At 36.0% G+C, this 18298-nt stretch overlaps 1 protein-coding gene across 1 annotated transcript in view; it reads left to right on the plus strand.

Annotated features, from left to right (window-relative positions):
- Positions 1–18298, plus strand: part of LOC134538600 (potassium voltage-gated channel protein eag) — a 267476-nt gene that overhangs the window by 209012 nt on the left and 40166 nt on the right. Inside the window, exons 7-8 of the mRNA XM_063380027.1 lie at positions 4396–4527; positions 17580–17701. Coding sequence (XP_063236097.1) covers positions 4396–4527; positions 17580–17701 — 254 coding nt within the window. The remainder of the gene's footprint in view (positions 1–4395; positions 4528–17579; positions 17702–18298) is intronic.

The following is an 18298-nucleotide window of genomic DNA, read 5'->3' on the forward strand; positions in this document are numbered from 1 at the left end:
AGTACATTTTCGATAACATGTCGCCCTATACGAAAACCAAATATCATTGATTGATCTCTATATGATTAAACGCCGACTGCTTAGTTCGAAAGAGAATTATTTAAATGGAAGATGCAAAATAAATGTCAAGCGCTGGGCATTGTGTGCCATGTAAATTTGAAGAGTTTGTTACTTTTTTTTTTGAACTTCATAATGCAGGCGCACGAGTATTAGAACTCTCAAATTGTCTGTAACCATACAATTTCGTCTCTCAGAGTGAGTAAATATTTATTTGTTTGCTGTTTTTAATGGTGCCAAAGCTACGAAAGCTGTTAATTACCCTTCTGGTTTTCCTCTTTTTCATTTATCGTTTACTTCTAAGAGCTCTGTTCCACGTCTCCAAATTCGCAACCAAACATTTTTTTCCTTATCATTTATTTATTAAAGTTTTTTTTTTAAATCTTAGTTTTGACTTTTTTCTACTTTGTAATTCGTACATATCATAAACATATAACATTTTTCTTTTCAATTAAAAAAAAAAAAGCTTTAAAAATTGTACATCCCTCAGTGCAATTTCATACACACATTTTTAAAATTTTCGCCCAGGTTGTAAGCAGTTTTTTTTAAATATGTGTTATTTTGTTACAATCAAGTCGCAAATAATTTCTATAAACTCCCCACAATGCTACCGTGCCCCGCATTTCACCCGGAGACAAAGACGCCACATTTAAGTTTCGAAGCAATAGTAGACTATTTTCGAGGCAAGCGTCCGTTATTCTACCCTTATCCCCAGCATTAATTGATTTACGAACTCCGTTTAGTTTATTTAAGGTGTTTCGAATAAAGAGCGAACACACTAAAATTTTGAAGGTCCAGTTATATTAAGCCTTCAGTGTAATTTAAAACCTTCTAGTTACATATAAGTTTATTCTAATGAGATCTAATATTAACTCAAAAATAACATTTTTGCAACTAGTTGACAAATAATGTTGTGTTAAGCTATAAGTAAATGGTTATACATTTTAAAATACGGAACTATAACATATATAAAACTACTTAAATTTATTATTATAAACGAAGTAACTATATTGTTTTAATTTACACTTTAACCATATTAGTTTAATTCTTTTCCTTATAAATATAAGTATTTTTATATTTAAAATAAATTTTGGGCTACGGATTGCCAAGGAATTATTTCTAAAATAAAATAAAGTATTTCCTGTGCCACAAAAAAACCGGATGTCCTAAAAAGCTTACAATCTTTATTTTTGTTGCACCCATTTGATAACCCATAAATTTTTTTTTAAATTTATTTCCTTTCTTTATTGTTGACCTCTGGAACACACCACGCTCGTCTAGAACGATCACTGCAGTTGAAACGTTACTTGGACAAACTCATTTCTTAATGCTGGAACATACGAGTCAAGTTCGGAGTACGTTCGTATCTCGTTCTATCAGAACGACTCGAGCCTCAACTGGGTAAACAAAAACACAACTTATTATTTCCCTTTTCATTAAATAAAAAATTCGATGGCTTGAAGAAATTCCCAAAGAGGCTTTCTAATTCCGCCATCTAGTCTCCCTGCAAGAAAACCCTTAGAAAGGCTCCAAGACTCACCAAAAGGACCCAAGATGTTAGGCGTGCGAGTAAGGATCTGGATGACCTTGACCTTCAAAAGTCCCTATAAATGCTTAATCCTTCCAATTTTGAGAAAACATTGCGCACCAAATAATTTTAAAAATTTTTAACATTCCACTAAATTGCTTAAAAACCCACATAAATGCTACCGGTAAGAATCTGACATGATCTTGACCACCATCCTAAATAAAAAATTAAAAATAATGAAACATAAAGTGCACTTATAATAAAAACACACTTTATGTCATCGAGCACCAATTGAATAAAAAACTAACCGTCCGTTCAGGGTAAGCAAAATTTTTACACATATCAATGCTTCGATCTTTCGTCATAGATTTTGAATGATATCAATGTCAAAAAATATCAGCTTGATAATATCGATAAATCAGCATATATAAATATCGAACCTTTTACCCTTGATTTGCTTATAATGAAATTGATTTTAAAGCAAGTATATATGACATTGAGTTCTTAATATATCTATGTTTATATATGTAAATTACCTAAAACAAAATAATCTCTTAGCTAAACCAAATTTGTTTTACCTGCAAACATTTGCAAAATAATAATAGTAAAAGAATAAAAATTAGGTATATACATATAGACTAATTTACTAACTAAAACAATAGCATGTATTTTAAACTGAAACTCAATATTTAAGTTGCAAAGGAGTAGAATCCATTTGTGATATTATTTCCAAGTTGTGAAGAAAAAAACGAGTAAAATATTATCTTATTCTAGTTATTTGTCCTAAAATGTCTAAAAGATATTGCCTTTATTTTAAATGTTTTTTGAGGTAAATTTCAAAGAAATACTACCTAGTGTAAACGTTACCATGGTGCCATTTACGGAAATAATTTCTTTAGTTTTACGTTCAATGGTCCATAGACCCCAAAACTATAGTCAACTCAAAAGTGTGTATATATACTATATATGTGTGTGTATACACAATAACTGTAGCAATTTATCACAAATCAATTACAAACTGATACATATAATCAAGTAGTGAAAAATCTCGGTCGAGTTCGTTAATGAAAATATCTGACCAAAGGGGTAGAAATGGGAAAGGTTTTTGAAAAATAGAAAAATCTTCGTAACTCCCATAATATGGAAAATATCACGTCCGTTTGGACGTATTAAAACTCATTAGAGTATTATCAAATTATTTAGTACAAGTAAGTTTTTGAGACAACCAACAATAACTAAAAGGGATTGAAAAAACAAAAGTTAGGGCACAGAAAAAAATATCATGCCTTCCTTCGTAGGCACAACATAGAATTAAATTGGATATTTTTTAAATCATACAATTTTTTACCTCTTTTTTTTTCTGAAACAATTTTTTTATAATACGTACCATTACTGCAAGGGGTGGAAATAATTAGGGTAAAAAGACAAAATGTCATTCCATTTTTTAATATTTGTACTATCGAATTCATTATAATTTATTGTAAAATACCTAAAATTTATCTAAAAACTTTCGCTGAAACAATTTTTGATGAAACTTACTATCATCGTAAAAAAAGTTTGAAGTTAAAAAAAAATTAAATCTTTCTTAGTATAAAATTCGTCCGAATTTATTAATAACCATCTTAATATGGCCTTAAACCTTTTTCAAATAAAATAATCATTATACTACCACGTATTAGTACAAGGGATGAAATATAGTGTTTGAAGAACAAAAACAATTTCATAACTATCTTAGAAGGCATAATATAAAATTCGTTAAGACTTTCAATGCTGGATGTATTAAGTTAAAAACATACAAAATATTTTATCTGCATGGAATATAAATATTTGAATATATGCGATCATATAGGATGTCATGTAGACTACATTAAGTTCTTAAAATGATCCAAGAGTTTATAGAAGTTTCAAAAAAATTTCCAGAACAAAAATATACTTCAAAATATAATTATCCCTGTAGACTGTGCGGAAAGGGATTTTTTTTTTTTTAGTTTGTTAAGTTGTTCCTTAGCTGCTTCCGTGTAATGTTTTGAACTCGTTGTAACAAAAATTATCTGAGACATAAAAGTGATTAATAAAGTATAACCTGAAGATGTATTTAGTTAAATATTTTAGTGTTTGTTTGACCATGATCTTCAGAATGGTAAACATTTACAAGATATATTTTTTTTAAATATAGGGTATATATATATATATATATATATATATATATATATTTGTAAGTCTTAATAGTAAGTTGGCAGCATATATATATATAAACACATGATGTCGATTCAGAATGGTAATCTTTTACAAGATAAATTTTCTAAAAACAAATTGTAAGTGTTAATAGTAAGTTGGCAGCATCGATACGTATAAAAGTAAAGCAAACACGTGATGCTGGACGTGCGGATGACAGAGATTAGAGAAAGTTACAGATGGAGCATAAACAACGGTTTGTATAGGTATCTCTGCTGAAGCCATGGGACGTAAGGGGGGCAGCAGGTCGCCGCCATATTGTGACAGGAAGAAAATCGCATTTTCTCAGAAGTGATGTATGTATGGTTGTGGGAAAGTGCACGGATATCAAACAAATAAAGACTGTTGACTCGAGAAAAAAGATCGTGTACAAGAGAATGTAGTGAACCACATTTCTATGTGCCATGTAAACAAATGGCCGCCGTCTTCTTACGTGAGCGAACTGGCCGCAGTGCTCAGAGCTCATGCTCCATCTGTAACTTTCTCTGATCTCTGTGCGGATGACAAGTTCAGTAGCTCGGCCTCGCGGACGGAAGAGAGGGGGAGGGGTAACGTGTACTTCGGGATTGTTCCAGAGACGCCGCTATGGCTGCTGCTGCAGATCGCGCCCATCAAGAACGAGCGAGACCTGGTGGTGCTGTTCCTGCTCACCTTCCGCGACATCACGGCCTTGAAGCAGCCCATCGAGTCCGACGACAGCAAAGGCGGTGGGTCCACCCCTCTCCCCCCCCTCTGAACATTTCACCGACGACCGACCGCCGGTGGAAGGGAAGCCTTCTTTTTACACAGACTAGAGACAGCCAAACGCCCGATCGTTAGAGACCGGAAAAAAATTCGCGCATTAATTTCGTGATAGGCTGAAATTCAAACATGTGTACGATTCCGCCGGTTCTCTGCTGTCGGCTCGCAGTTTAACTGGAGCTCTCTGGGCCAATGAGAGACTGTCGACCAAAGAAGCGTCGAATCACAAGCTACCCAGTGGAGACGCCTCACAATTTGGTACCCAGTGAACACGCGTGTTTACTTGAGAAATGCAGAGGATAATGGAGGCTATCCTAGAGGTAATTGAATCCGCGAATTTTTCCGGTCCCTACCGTTCGTGCATCTTCGGTTGTTTTTTTTTTTTTTTGGTTCATTGTAAATAAATATGGCGGTGCACCATTATAAATACTTTAAAACATTGTGGACGGTTGATCTGGTAAGGATAGCTACATTAAAGATACTTTGAAATCATGTAAACGGTTTCCTAGCGCTGGACCATAAAATGATTTTACAGTATTTTTAATGTAGCCATACTTACCTGATATAACCAACCATCCACAATGTGTTAAAGTATTTATAATGTTGCTTACCTATCCTAATCGACCGCAAAATTTAATGGGGGACGCACCACAACGCCGAAATACCACAACGCCGAACGTACAATAACGCCGAATACCATAACGCCGAATTCCAAATTGACCACAACGCCGACGACCCGAAAACTGCTGTGTACCACAACGCCGAATGACCACAACGCCGAAATACATTAACGCCGAAAAATTTCATTGCAGTACTGCCACAAAAACAAACTCAGAAGAAAGTCACTAAATATACTGAAAGAGAATTTAAATGTACAAAAACGCCGAAATACCATAACGCCGAATTCCACCAACGAATCTACAATATGACCATAACGCCGAAACCATTATATGACCATAAGGCCGAAACCATTATATGACCATAACGCCGAAACCTCAATGTGACCATAACGCCGAAATTCTAATATGACCATAACGCCGAAACCATAACGTGTTGCCTACCTGCCAGGCATTGAAATGCTGTATTCGTAAGATAAGCGCACTCTCTTGCAACTGTGAAGCTAAAAATTATACACTTTCTTATTTTTTATAGGGCAAATGGAACATTGATCGAAATAAAATATATTTTTTAAATAATAATTTTTTTTTTACAATTCAAGGTCAGGTTTAATGTTTTTTATTTCGAAAATGCGACGTTTTTACAAGGGTTTCAAGAAGAGTAGGCGGCCTTTGAAATGTCAGCTCCTTAGAGTTGATTTGAGGAAATAAATTAAATATGAAGTAGCGCCGGGAATTATGGGCAGGATAAACACGAGATCCCGAAAAAAAATTGCCAACTTTCGTTGAAAATCTGGAAGTAAATTGGACCCGGATCGATTTTGTGGGAGGCTAATGCTGTAGCTAACCTCCACTCTTGCAGTGCGGATGTGTTACTAATATATTATTCGATTCAGAATTACGTAGTTATAACAAAAATGATATGGTTACCGCTTAAAGTCCCGTAGGTACACGCTGCACAATGAAAACGCTGCATGCTCGTTCAATTGCTTGTACGTGAAGGGCGACTCAGAGTTGGAGGCACCGTGGATAAGGACGGTATATAGATTTAGTGTCTCATTCACACAAGTAACCTATGAGTGGACGAGCGTCTTAAACATTTGTCTCAATAAGTGTAGTAGTTTGTAGTTCGTAATTTACACATAAAGTATTTATTTAAAATGTACGCTTTTTGCAAATAGAGCACCACTTGTCTGCAAAAAAAGTATTATACCATTTTAGGCTATTTTCATAACAATATTTACAATTCTTTAGGTGCATAAATTTAAACACTATTTGATTCATTGTTATAAAATAATGTAGATAGGCTATACATAATTGTATAATAGTATAGAAATAATAAGAGATTCTTTAATACCAATAAGCCTACTATATTTTCTTTAAAAAAATTATAACTACTGTAAAACTACCTGGCATTTCCCTAAGGAGCTCGCCTACATGTGCCTAAACTGCACTGTAGCATGTCAGAGTAATTTTTTTACAGATTTAGTTAAGTGTCTTTATGCTGTTTATCTACGAAAAAACCTACACTTCTTTCAAGAAAACAGGCGCAATATAAAAACCTTTACTTCGCGTCTAAATAGCCAAAAATGGGGTGTTTAGGGTGCTATTTCAGAAAATTTACTATCTGGATACAAATGAAACTACTTAAGGGCGTTGCAATAGGCGGGCCCCTTAAATGCGTTCAAGTGTGAAAAATTCACAGTTTGATGTTTATTATAAATAACGTTAATTCTGTATACATTAGTTGTAAGCACAGTTTGCATATTTTTGTCAAAACAGCTTGTTAAACACTAAATATGCATGTTACAGGAGCATACAATCAGTAAAAAAAATATTAAATTATTCAGAATGAAATTACGTGCGATAGACAATATGCTGAAATATACCCATAACAATATAATTTCTTTATTTTTTTATAATTGCTGCGTTTTCGAAATTTTTTGTAAAATACGAGGTTCTTCTGGTATTCATATGATAGCTATCTTTGGGTTATTATATCCAGTTACGTGAAGTTATTTAAGGTGGTCGTTTAGACCGGCCGCTATAAATACTGTGCAGAGCTTCAGCAGTTCACGTATCACACAAGTGTACCGCGTTTGTGCTCGGCACTTGCTACCAATACCACTTAACATATGTTAAACGTGTTCCTAGACCATTGCCTGCTTATACAATCCTCTATATAAATAACCTCTTTTGGAAACTTAAAATGGCTAAAATGGTTATTTTCACAGTCAATTTTAGGTTTGAAAATACAGTTTCACTGACTTGAAAATGGTTTAGGAACGTACAACAAACCTTCATATTTAATATTTCGTCATAAAATGATAGGATACCCACTGAAATTGCCTTAGAGGGGAGTCTTCGACAATGTTGCTGCATGTCAGAAGACCGCCTGGCGGATATAGGCGTTAGGACCTTGATGCGCGTGACTGTATCGCTCTTAGCTGTCCTGCCCTTCCCACGCCTCGAACATTAAAAAAATACCCGCTGTCAGGCGGCCACCTTAAATCGTTGCGCAATATTTAGGATTCCTGCGTACAACTGTTAGTTCATTTTCAAGGTAGGCCGTTCACGGTAAAGTTGACACTTTGAAAATAACTTATATTTGAATAACAACCAAGATTATATTTCGTGGAGGTTTCGAACATATAATTTTTGTTGGGTTGAAAAAACAGACTATCTTGAATAGAAAAATATAAATATTTAGCATAAATGAGTAGTGAAAGGATACAAATTGATCGAGAGAAAAAAGTAACCAGGTGCTCAGAAGTGTTAAATTTACCGTGAACAGTCTTCAGTTTAATTAGTATATGGAATATATATATATGTATGTACATATATACATACATATATATTTTTTGGCTTGTACAGGACCCTAACGGCAATATCCCTGTGCTTATGGCGTACTTCTGCTGATAAGTATTCATGCCTACCTGGCATGAGAAAGTCTAAGGCAGTCACTTTTATGATTTTGTGTATATATATCGCTACTCCAACACCTGATTTTACAGTGATTCAATCTCATTTATGAACGTCTTTAAAAGCGCAGAGGGCATGCTAACGTTCCTTACACTGGACACATTTAAAATACACTTTCATTTTGTTGATATGTTATTTAAAAATCAATGCTCAAACGATACAATTACATAAATGTTACAAATACACAAAAACACTCCTAAGTGGCAGACTTAGTGCTAATATAAAAAATTACAATTCTATTACGTTCATGTACACTCACACCCACAATTATACAGATCTGAATAAACATTTTGCGGAATTTCAGTGTCATCCCCTCAGCCATGGGATGACTAATCTGATGTCGGTAAACTGTTCCAAGCTTATGACGCGACAGTAGTTGATGACTTTGAATATAAATTAGTCTTGCATAGTGGTATTAACCATCTATTGTCACTTTAAGAGCGGTGTTTACAAGGTGATAATAATTCAAATATGAAAATCAATTTTTTTTTTACGTTACCAAGGGTGGAAGAATTTAGTAGTTTAGCGCCAGTGGTATGACAGATCACAACCAGCATTCGGTAATTGCGTAAATCTGTGTGTATTATCATCTATAGTCTGTAATATCCCACACATCGTTGACTCACTACTAAATGAACGTTTATAATAGTAGTTATAGTACTTAGTAGTTGATGGTAGACGTTGTTTGTTTACAATGTGGGACGTGTACCACCTCCTCCCCCACACTTAGGTCCCTAAACAGGTTTATGGTAGTGTGAGGATGGTTCAACCAAATATTTTAGAAGAAAAATATAGGAAAGTCGTCAAAAAAACGGGCGACACATTCAGCAGCGCATTCTGGCGGCCTAGCCTGGACCTACGTTGTAAGCGCATTTGAGACAATGTTATTTTGCTAATTTTGAATGGACGTTTTTTCCTTGTTTTCTCCTGTTTGAGTTATTTATAATGACTGGGAAAGTTTGTGCAATGTTTGGTTGCAATAATTACGATGTATCTAGCTGTTAGAATTTGTTTTTTTAGTTTTCCGAAGGCTGAAACTATAGCCAAATATCTTAATAGGAACTACAATATTTGCTATAGCCATGTTTACTTGTGTATGGTTTACATCAAATATTCCTTTTCCACTGTTTAAAAATGATAGTGCCTTATTGGAAACAATGATACATATTTCAACATTCAATGTTTTGAAATATTTTTTTTAACCTATGTTTAATAGAATTTTGTTTTTAAATTTTCATTGTATATTTTTAAATATCTTCAAATTCTTATTTTTGCACTCCTCTCATTATGCTGAATGACTTAGTTGTCACTGTAGTATTTCAAGCAGTTTACCAAAATTATTGATTTCAAAAGTTTTATGTTTAATTTTCAACATAAAAATAATGTAAATTAGTTTTAAGTATTTGGTTATGTTAAATAAATTTAATTGAGCTAATTTTTTTTAGTGTTTGGTTGACTTCAATTAGCAACATACTTAATTGTTGTGGTCATTTTTAATTTTGGTTCGGGACAAGTCATATTCAATTTTTAAGTTGTTTTTTTTTTTACTTAAGGCAGTTCTTCGAGGAAATTTTTTTTTCAACTTTCACGGAATATTTATAAAATATGTGATTTACATGTAAGTATGTTAAATATACAACACCTACAGAAACTAAATTACGATTCATGCTGTATTGTAAGTTCAGATTTTGCTTGACTTCATGTCGCACAATTGATTGTTTTTCTCACGCTATTTTAAAACATTTTGTTCCAAGAGGTAATAAAAATTTGAAATATTACAGCAAAATGCATTCATACCTTTGCCGACAAATATTTGGTTTAGTATCTATTTAACTGCAAATTTTAAAAGCACACATCATTTTAACCTTCTACCTTTTTGTAATTTAGGCCTAATCACTGTTATTTAATCTAATAAATTCAAATTTAAAGCTGTGCTTATTATGAGTAATTTTCGCACTCTATTTCTAATCTAAAAAGTTATTTCTCTATAGCATTTAAATATTTCCTACAGTTTTACGTCTCCGCGACGAGATGATTGCGCACACACCTTACACATCAGACAGAGACTGCTGGGAGGAATCATCAAGCATGGCATTTGTTAAGGAACCGTCCCATTATGCGCCTGGAGTGATATAGAGAAATAATGGAAAACCGAAATTAATATGACCGAACCGGGGATGAAAACCGAACTCTTTTTGAGTGCAAGTTCACTCCTAGAAGGGTAAAATATGCACAAGACTTATACAGTTATACATAGATATACTAGGTCCAAATCGTGGTCCCCCCCCCTCCCCGCCCAAAAAAATCTAAATCCGTTCTTGGCTGCTTACTCACTTATACAGCAGTATTTGTTTTCGGACACCAATAAACAGCAGCTTACCAATAGCCTGGCCTATTAAAACTGCCTGAAAAAAATTAAATATAGACAAATAAGATAAATATAGCTAAAGGTTAGTTGTTATAAATCAAATTAAAATTCAGTCCAGAGGCAGTTTTTCTAACACTGGAAAGTAAGTCACATTGCACTGATATTCTAGGAAGTTTTCAGTAGTTGTTCTTATAATTCTGAGCTGTATGTTAACAAAAACATGGCATAGAAGTACACAACAATGAAGTCCTTTATTTTTAAAGCATACATTAGTAAATGTGAGGTTTATAGTACCTACTTAATCGACATAATCAGCGCCAATAAAGATAAAACGGGGTGGGAATTTAACAATGGTGGATCATAAGGGTGGCAGACGTGGGAGTATCTCGATTAAAACTACCGACCACCGGCAATGTACGCCACTATCTCTTGTTGGAAATTCCGATGTCCACCCCACCGCAAGTCGAACCCAGATTACCTTGGATGGAGGCTGATTTGTCAATTGCAGAACCACCAAATATTCTTCAGGTGTTAGTACTATAACTGAATTAAATGCACCAATTAAAGTAAATTTATAAAAGCCTAATCAAATTAACATCATAAGAATTTTACAATAAACTAAAGGAAATATTATTTAATGTAAGTACAATATGTATAACATGCATTGAAAAATATTGCACTGTTAAAATGCTATCATTAAAACATTTTCTAAAAAGCTATAACATGTCTACATGTCCGCAACATATTCGCTATTTTCTAACGTATGTTTAATAATAGTTAGATATACTAATTGTACGACCGTAATGCTTTTGCGACACATTCTTTGCCTTTATCACTTCTGACTGACTGGCAGGATTTTATTTATATTAGTACGGCCATAAAATAAAAATAAATTTTAGCGTTATTGCTTTTACAGGATCACTATGCACGATAGCTGCACTCTCAAGTTTCGACTTCTGAGCATACGTTTTCTTCTTGGGACAGTACGATTGTTTCCTTCACCCCATTGTTGTAACAGAACTATTAAGACATCTTAGGCCCATTCTACAATGACACAGATACGGAGACGAATCCCACGGAACAGAGCTTCTACAAGAGCACGCAGACGGAGACGGACCCGCATGGACCAGTTCAGCAATGCTGAGCTCTTCCGTTTATGTTGCTCCGTTCGACCAATATGAGCACGTTATTTTTTCACTGCTTTTCTCAAGCTACGTTTGTGTTTTCATTCCTACAACTGAAAATTGATTTATTTTTGTTAAATTAATATATTTTTATTTGACAGAAACAAAATGGAAACAAGTGTTTGTATTCTTTGCGTGTTTTTCTTCGTGACGAATTTTAACGAACTGCTGATTTTCATGGTTAAAATATTTACTATATATATGACAAGATGGAGAAAAACTTTAAAAGGAAATGTTTAAACGTAAGGCGAGGATAGTTATGCCTTCCATTATATCGGAATTCCTTTCCAAATGGCTATTTCTATATTTCCAGATATACTACCGTACATATAATACAAGGATTTAGAAAGTAATTAATTTGATACTCTTAGTTTTATGTGACGTCACGCTTGCTATTTACTGGCTGTTTTTCTTACGGGTCTGTGTAATTGTAGAAAGAGAAAAATACGGACGGAACGGAACAACGATCCGTTTTCGTTTTCGGTCCCGTCTGTTCTGTTACCGTTGCATTGTAGAACAGGCCTTACTAGAAAAACGTAACGATTTTTCACTATACGCACAGTAATTACTGCATCACGGCAACGTATATTTATGGCAAACCCAATAGAATATCTGACCTACGCTTTCGAACTGAACATACATATATTTAGTTTACATAAATATTCACACTGTCGACTACGAAGTTGTCACGTTTTGTGTTCTGGACTTTCCGGCGCTCTTCGTTGACTTGGAAAAGAACAGACGAGTAAGTGACAACAGCGCGCCTTCCTTAGCACACTGGCCGCTCCAAGCACCTCCTAGCAGAGCACTCCACGCATTCTAGCGGGCTCTTCGGAAGCAACGTTTACCCTCGCGGTATAGAGAATAGTTTGTTCTTGAGCTCATGCACAAACCAATTACCTTTCTTGAACGCAGTAAACGTACGAACGGGACCTAACTCTAGCTTTATCAGTTTACATACATGCTATTTTACAAATTCGTTGCTACGCTTTAATAAGATAAATTTATAATTAGGTGCATAAAATTTACAGTAGCCAAGTAAATAATATTTAATTTATTATTTATTGCAATCACACTAAATTATATCTATGCTAGGCTCAAGATAAAGCCCCTGGGAATGAAAAAAAACAGCAAAATATGTTCGCTAATTATACTTTAGTAAAATCTGTAACATAAATACGAATGGTGCAAGATAAAATTTTTAGGTATAATATGCTTATTTTTTTATTTTGTTAAACACATTTATATCGCAGTTAAGTACGCATTTGCGGCTAGAACAAGATTTATTCTTAACATGAAAAAATTCAGAAACCCCTGCGATATGTAAGGAATTTATGAAATGTAATTTTCAAGACCCTAAAACGCCCGAATATCTCAACCGCGCCATTTCAGTATTAGCCTTTCGGGAAACCATTGAAAACCGGAATCAATGTTTAAAAGTTTGACATTGTTTGGTACAAATATAAAACTACAACTATTATTGCGTCCAAACCACCTTAATACAATGCATAATTATTTTATGTAGTCATCTTGCAAGACTTAAATGTTTTCCAAGCGTTTGAATAGCTACTTCAGTTATATTTGTACCTCCACAGTGCACAATGAAACTTAGGCATGGGGGATAATAATGATACATGGAAGTGAGTTTAAATGCTATAGTGAAATGATAACGAAGCAGTAACTGAGGAGACAGATCGAGAGGAATGATTTTATAAATCACTATTGCGATCACCAAGTATCCGGGGCTACTAATTTTCGCTAACAATTCATATAATAACTGACAATTATAATTTATTTTAATTAATTGTGCCACTTTACAACTACAGATAAGATTCTAAACTTTGCTGCTTTCGTTATAAATAAAATAAGTTTCCAAATACTGCGTTTAGGTTCCTGGCTGGTAGGCAACACGCTTGGGATTCGGCGCTGTGGTCAAATACGGATTCGGCGCTGTGGTCAAATACGGATTCGGCGTTGTGGTCAAGTATGGATTCGGCGTTATGGTCAATTTGGATTTCGGCGTTATCGTCAACTTTTAATTCGGCGTTATTGTCAATTACCGATTCGGCGTTATGGTATTCCGGCGTTAAGGTACTTTTAAGAAACACACATAAATTCATTAAGTTGTTTTCAGTTTGCTCATGTGGCACTCCCGAAGCAACATTTTTCGGCGTTGTGGTCATTCGGCGTTGTGGTCATTCGGCGTTGTGGTACACAGCAGTTTTCGGGTCGTCGGCGTTGTGGTCAATTTGGAATTCGGCGTTATGGTATTCGGCGTTATTGTACGTTCGGCGTTGTGGTATTTCGGCGTTGTGGTAACGACCCAATTTAATGCCACATCGGTTTATACAATGAGATAGAACGGTGAATGACGTACGAGTAAGCTACATCCCAAATAAATACACCTGTTGTGGTACGGGTGAAAAAAAAAGCGAGCATGAACTTCGTGGAACTTCGGGTGTGGCTCTCTCGTCTGTGAAATGAAGGCTTCCCTTCACGGCGGAAGGTCTCTCAATCCGGCGACGGTCTCCAGTCACCGGACTGTCCAACGTCCACACGTGTCGACAGAAATACCAAAACAAAAAACAAAAAATCATACCCTGTTTAAATGAGCACTAGTCGTCTTCAAAAAAATATTCGTTGCCGAAATTATTTACCCGTGAAACATAGCCCGGTAGAATAAAGGAAAACACTTGACTAAAAAAAAAAAAAAAAAAAAAAAGACAACTGAACTGACGTTAACGATAAAACCCGGGGGAGTAACTCAAAAACACACGCAGCGCGGTAATGCCAAAACATAATGGTCAAGGTCAACTGTGCCGGGATTCACCTTTAAAAAAAAATCTGAACATTACCTGTATGATGGTGGATTGAAGACCTTTCACTGATTTAAAAAATATATAATATAATACTTGAGAAATTTAGAATAACTCCATTTAATTCGTACTACCCATCTCTAGGATTTTTGGCCATAACAATTGTATCGATGACCGCCAAACGTCCGCTAGAATGCGTCGGAAACAGTTTTATAGCCTCGCGTAGGGAGCCGTTTTTTTTAAAACGGTGGCCGATCTGATCCCTCACTGGTATACCGTTCGGACACGTTCCAGAATACGGCCCATGAGTTAGGTCACAGCTGTAACCCAATAATACTTTACCCGAAAGGTTTGGAATACCGGCCTTATTCGCATATTGAGAACCGATTCGAGACAGCAACATCAAAATTTTGTGTAGCTATTTCTTTTCCAACATTTATTAAGCTGTGTTAAAAGCTAACATTAAACAAATTACTTACCACTCCTTCGTTCAATGACTTTTTTTTGATTAACTTATTAGTGTGTTTTCAAAACGTGTGAACATGTTTTAACTAAATGATTAAAAAAATAAACAATAAAAAATGCTAGATTCTTGGGTATATTAAAAAATATATTTCTTCTTAAATATCTGCAACTAGTAAAAATTAATTGCTAGAAATGCTTTAACGAAAGGAATATTTTTAAAAATAAACTAAAAAAAATGCTAGATTCATGGTAATATTTCCAAAATATTTCTTCTTGAATATCTGCAACTAGTAAAAATTAATTGCTAAAAATGCTTTAACGAAAGTTTTTTTTTTAAATAAACAATAAAAAAATGCTAGATTCTTGGGTATATTTCCAAAATATTTCTTCTTGAATATCTGAAACTAGTAAAAAATAAAATACAACAAAAAACACCGAGATGAGGCTGAGGCTTGAAAAAGGTTTTGTTGATAATGTTCGCAGGCTTTCGCGGCCATTGTCTGAAGTAGCTTGGCTTCTGGGTTGTAGCCGCGTCCTTGGCGAATAGTTCACCGACTATTCGGTCGACATAGCAGTCGTCATCATCAGGGAGCAGGTTACCTACTGAGGTTCTTACAAGTCATCCTGCCTTTACATACTCTCTGGCCTGAGGAGAAGGTGCTTCCTGATTGGCTGCAGCTGTGGGCCAATCAGAGCCCTCCTTTCTTCCGATTGGCTGGGCTGTATTTTTCAATCAGGGGAGATCTGTCTGGTGTTGGACGTGGAGCTATGTTTTGAGGATTTCTAAAGAGTGGGAAGGATAGGAAGTTGCCAGACCTTGTGTACATGACCGTGGTCGAGAGGGAGAGTGGAATCCAGGGCAGCCAACATCCCACCACTAGTAGGTAGGGACCGGAAAAATTCGTGGGTTCAGTGACCTCTAGGATAAACTCCATAGTTCTACGTACACTCGGTCAAATGCCACCCACTCATTGACTGCTGTCTTGTGAGACGTCCCAGCGTAGCAGCCTGTGATTCGATAAAGCTTCGGTTGGGTGTTTCTCATTGACCCAGAGTCCTCCAGGTGAGTTGTGAACCAATAGCAGAGGCAGCACTGAGGTATAACGATTTGGATTTTAGCCTATTGCGAAATGAATTCGCGAATTTTTTCCGGTCTCTTCTAGTAGGTAACTGCTCCCTGATGATGGCTACTGCAATGTCGACCGAAAAACGTCGGTGAATCATTTTGCCAAGGACGCGGCTGCAACCCAGAAGCCAAGCTGCTTCAAGGTTTCCGTCGATGTGAAAGCCTTGGTCGTGTTGACGGTAGAGCTGTAGCAAACCGTATGTATTCGGTACTGAGTAACGGGTGCGCCATCTAGTACCGAGCAACGAAACGTTACACACGAATGCATTTCGTTACTCGCATTTTTGGTACGTTTTACGCATGCGCGCGCTTATTCGATGAAGTTAAAAACGTATGTTACAGAATTCGTCGTTCAAGTTTTTTTACTGTTTATTAAAGGTATTGTGTGTGTAGACAAAGTTTGAGATTGGAACAGAAACAACGTAAGCAAGTATTTTTTACAAATTAGAAATATGTATGATTTGTTTTTTATTATCGCGTATTTTCACGTTATTTTTTGTTCTCATCTTAAAAGATATAATATAATAAAGCCGCTCTAATGAGATTTAATTGTTTCTTGGTTAACAAAAACTGTTAATTATCAAATATTGTTAATTGTTTATATTCGAATTATTGTTATTTACGCGACGTCATACTGTACGCGTACGCAATACGACTAGATTCGTTGTTGTAACATAACATAGCATTATATGCGGTATCAGAAGTAACGAGTAACGTAACGATACGATAGTAACGAGTAAATAATTGTTATGGTAACGAATACATACGGGTACGCTTTTTTTCGTTACTTTTACACCTCTAGTTGGGGGAGCTGAATTGTTGCCTGTTGGATGGGCAGCCCTTCAGGATTTTTTTGGCAATGGTTTGTTTGTACAGCGACTGGAAGGGCAGCCCATCCAATTTCTGAAAACATGTTTCTTTAAGTGTTTAAATAACCCTGAAAACTTGCCCCTTGGAAGGGCAGCCCATCAGGATTTTTCTTACAGTAGTGTTTTTGAATGGTTGTCTGAATTGTTGCCCCTTGGATGGGCAGCCCATCAGGATTTTTCTGACAGTGGTGTTTTTGAAAGGTCTGAATTGTTGCTTCTTGGATGGGCAGCCCATCAGGATTTTTCTGACAGTGGTGTTTTTGAAAAGTTGTCTGAATTGTTGCCTCTTGGATGGGCAGCCCTTCAGGATTTTTCTGACAGTGGTGTTTTTGAAAGGTTGTCTGAATTGTTGCCTCTTGGATGGGCAGCCCTTCAGGATTTTTCCGACAGTGGGTAGTTTAGGTTTAGGTTAGGTTAGGTTAGGTTAGGTTAGGTTAGGTTAGGTTAGGTTAGGTAACGTTAGATTAGGTTAGTTTAGGTTAGGTCACTTTACAAACTAACCACTGTCAGAAAAATCCTGAAGGGCTGCCCTTCCAAGGGGCAACAATTCAGTCGCCCCCTCTAGTTGACGGTGTGTGTGGCGTCCCGCAGGGCTCAGCAAGTTCGCGAAGCTGGCCCGCTCCGTGACCCGGAGCCGCTCCGTGCTCGTGTCGCAGTTCTCGTCGCACCTGCCCAACATCAAGGACACCGCCAAGCAGTCGCACCTGGCGCACGTGAGTCAGAAGGCGACATCCGCCCAGGGCCGGATTCAGAGGTCTGGAGGCCTCGGGGCAACAGAGGAGCGGAGGCCCCCTGGCCCCAAATTATTTCCCAAATAAAACGAACAATTTTTTTTCATTCGAGTTTTCAAATAGATAATTTATTTTGAAATCAAGTATATTCTCTTAGTATTTAAAAAAAAATACATAAATATAATCGGAGACAAGAATCATATGAAATTAAATTTTAATGTTAATGAACGGAACCTTCCGAGCTTTTTTTGCCGAAAAATCGTTGATGATTTCGCTGAATCGCCAATTCCCGGAGTAAATCACTTTCAGTGCTCAGGAGAGAAAGCTTCGATAAACGGTTATGTCCCATCGTGGTTCGGAGCCTATTTTTTTATAATTTTCATTTTTGAAAATGAGCGCTCTCCAGTGCAATTTGAAACCATCGAAACCAAATACATTCTCAATGCAATTTCAAGGTTTGGAAATGTAGCTCTGAAATTTTGATCTGCTAGAATTTGGTAGTAAAATAGTTCCGGAGATTGGTCTTTTCCATAGTCCTTTTTGTATGAGTCCGTTTGTGGGGGCCCTCCGTTTGTGGAG

This window comes from Bacillus rossius, chromosome 13 (assembly GCF_032445375.1).
Source record: "Bacillus rossius redtenbacheri isolate Brsri chromosome 13, Brsri_v3, whole genome shotgun sequence".
Taxonomy (NCBI): domain Eukaryota; kingdom Metazoa; phylum Arthropoda; class Insecta; order Phasmatodea; family Bacillidae; genus Bacillus; species Bacillus rossius.